At 56.6% G+C, this 2,528-nt stretch overlaps 1 protein-coding gene across 1 annotated transcript; it reads right to left on the bottom strand.

The window, feature by feature from the left end:
* Positions 1-297: 297 nt before the first annotated feature.
* Positions 298-1,848, bottom strand: LOC123440522 (transcription factor DIVARICATA-like). The gene is made up of 2 exons (XM_045117087.1): positions 1,155-1,848; positions 298-1,070 (listed from the first exon to the last, which is right to left on the bottom strand). Exons 1-2 carry the CDS (start codon positions 1,592-1,594, stop codon positions 623-625), a joined length of 888 nt encoding a protein of 295 aa, XP_044973022.1. The 5' UTR covers positions 1,595-1,848; the 3' UTR covers positions 298-622.
* Between the last annotated feature and the right edge of the window lie 680 nt (positions 1,849-2,528).

Below are 2,528 nucleotides of genomic sequence, written 5' to 3'. Positions count from 1 at the left end.
GCGCGCGCCCTGAGCTGAGCCAACACCTGCGCATGGGCGGGCAGCAGGCAGGAGCGAGAGCAAGGAACACGAGGCGGACTAGTTTATGCCCGGCCGGCCTGCGCAGGAGGATGAGGATTCAATATTTCGTGGCGGAGACGACGGACGGAACGAGATCAGCATTGATGAGAAGCCCCGGGTGCCAGGGCGCCAGGCTAGGCCGGCAGCACATGGACGATTTCAGGCGGCCGAGAGAGCCTAGCCAAATCGAAACTTCCAAGTTCCAACAATTTTGAGACCGGAGCACGCACACGGGAGTACGAGCTTCATCGAAGGCTTATTTCGGATTTTGTTTTTCAGTACAGTGGGAGGTTGAGGTTCTATGTACACTGGGCGGCACGTCGATGGGTTCTTGAGGTTTCTTTCTCCATGGACGCAGACCTGCACGCTCCGCACCGCCGTGTCGCTCTCACATGTTTTCGCTTGGGTGCCATCATCTGGGTGTCGGTCGATCGAGACACAAGCACGCCGGCTCTGCAACCAGACTGCTCTCGAGGCAAGCACGGCCGTGGATGCGATGATGGTGATGGGTGCCGCCGCTGTTTTGTCCTCCGGGCGGGATTCGCCGCGGCGAGAGGGGACGTCACAGCTGTCCGCATTGCATCTGCAGGAGGAGCGAGTCGTCGATGTCGAGGACTGTGCCGCCGTCCATGAACGAGCTCTGGTGCTCGAGCTTCACGTTGCCGTAGGGATGGCCGCCGCCGAGCGTCCCCACTGGCAGCGTCGGCGGCATGAAGGCGTGCCGTTGCCCTTGCCCGCCGAACGACGGCGAGGGCTTCGTGTCGGCGGTGGTGACCGCGGACGGCGGGGACCCCGAGGGGCTGTTGCGGTCGTCCTCGTCGGGCACGTTGACGGTGGTGATGTCGTGGATGCTGGACCGGCGCTTGTTGTCCTTGCCGCCGGAGGTGAGCCGGATGAAGTACTTCTGCGCGTGGCTGGCCACCTGCGTCGGCGTGCGGCTCGTCACGTAGTTGCGCGAGATGTTCCTCCAGTCCCCTCGCCCGTACTTCTTCAGCCCCTTCAAGAACAGCCTGCACGCACGCAGCGCATGAACACGATCAAATTTCCACCGCCAACAATCGGAGCACAAGAAGATCGCGAAGATGGCGGCTTACCGGTGCTCCTCCTCCGTCCACGGGACGCCCTTCTTGCGCTCCTGGTCGGCGCGCCCGCGCTTGAGGCAGTAGCCGCGCCGGAACCCGCCGGCGCCGGCGCTGCCGCCGTCCCAGTCCAGAGTGAACCCGGACGAAGGGGACGAGCTGTCGTAGTGAGGGAACGGGACCAGCCCGGCCTCGATGAACCCGACGTCGTTCTCGAGGGCCCTGTAGTGGTTCACCACGTCGGCCACCGTCTTCCTGGGCAGCATCAGCGCGACCATCTCCCACCCGTCCGGCGCGTCCAGGTCGATCGCCGCGAGCGCCTCCTCGAACACCTTGTTCTCCTCCAGCGTCCAAGCGCCGCCTCCGCGACGCTCCTGCTGCACGGCCCAGCACGGCTGCCCGGCGAAGTAGGGCGCCGGCGGCGGCAGCACGTTCATCCACGCCTCCGCCATCATGTCGGCTCTAGTGCTCCTACCTGAGCGGCTGGGCTTAGGACGGCGAGCAATGGAGGAAGGCAGGAAAGTGGCGAAGGAGGGAGGTGGAAGGAGGCGTGCCTATATAGGGGAGGACCGGGGGAGTATCAAATTCCGGGCGGCTGCAAAAAGTGGCCGGAGTTTATTCCGCCTCCACCGTTGGAGGCCTTGAGAAGATGAGCAAAAAGAAAGTGGATGCTTGTGATTGGGCCTTGGTGGAGTTTGTGGTCTCTCAACGAGGCAAGCACAAGAGGTAAAGAAACAAGGAGGGAATGCTAACTAATGGTAACAAGATTCAGTTTTGGTGAATATATGTCTTGCTTTTTCAGACATGTATGAATTATTTCAACCCAAGGAATCGATCGTGACGAATCAATCCTTGGTTGAATGGTTAGAGTACCCGTGCTATCCCAGCCTTTTAGGTTTTGAGTCCTCGTGCTCACATTATTTTTGAACTTACTTCAGAATTTTCGATAATATATTTTTAGTGAAAAAAGACGCTCGACAAGTCTTTGAAAGGTGTTAAAAAAATAAGATGTATGTGCGTACGTTCATAGAGGTGAATGTATACACATTTATATCAATGCTTGCGTTTATACCGTATTCATAAAAGAAGGAAGAATCGATCGTGTCTCGTAACCAAAATGTGCAGGTGTATAGATTATGGCCCATGTTACATGTATGAATTATTTCAGATTTTTACGAACATGTTTTTGCGAGACCTTTTACAGACTATGGGAGTGCAATATAGTGTTATTGTGCCTGTCATGATGCAAAGTAAAAAAAAGGGAGCTCGTGCATCACATGGCATATATGGTTAGCGCATCTCCAGCGTCGGCACTTAAAATAGACACATTATTTGTCTGTGGGTTGGTTCAGATTTATTTGTGGACACGGATACATGAGTCATTATCCA

This window comes from Hordeum vulgare, chromosome 3H, assembly GCF_904849725.1.
Source record: "Hordeum vulgare subsp. vulgare chromosome 3H, MorexV3_pseudomolecules_assembly, whole genome shotgun sequence".
Lineage (NCBI taxonomy): Eukaryota > Viridiplantae > Streptophyta > Magnoliopsida > Poales > Poaceae > Hordeum > Hordeum vulgare.
Note: the sequence above shows the minus strand (reverse complement) of the source record. Positions and strands in the feature narration are given on the sequence as shown.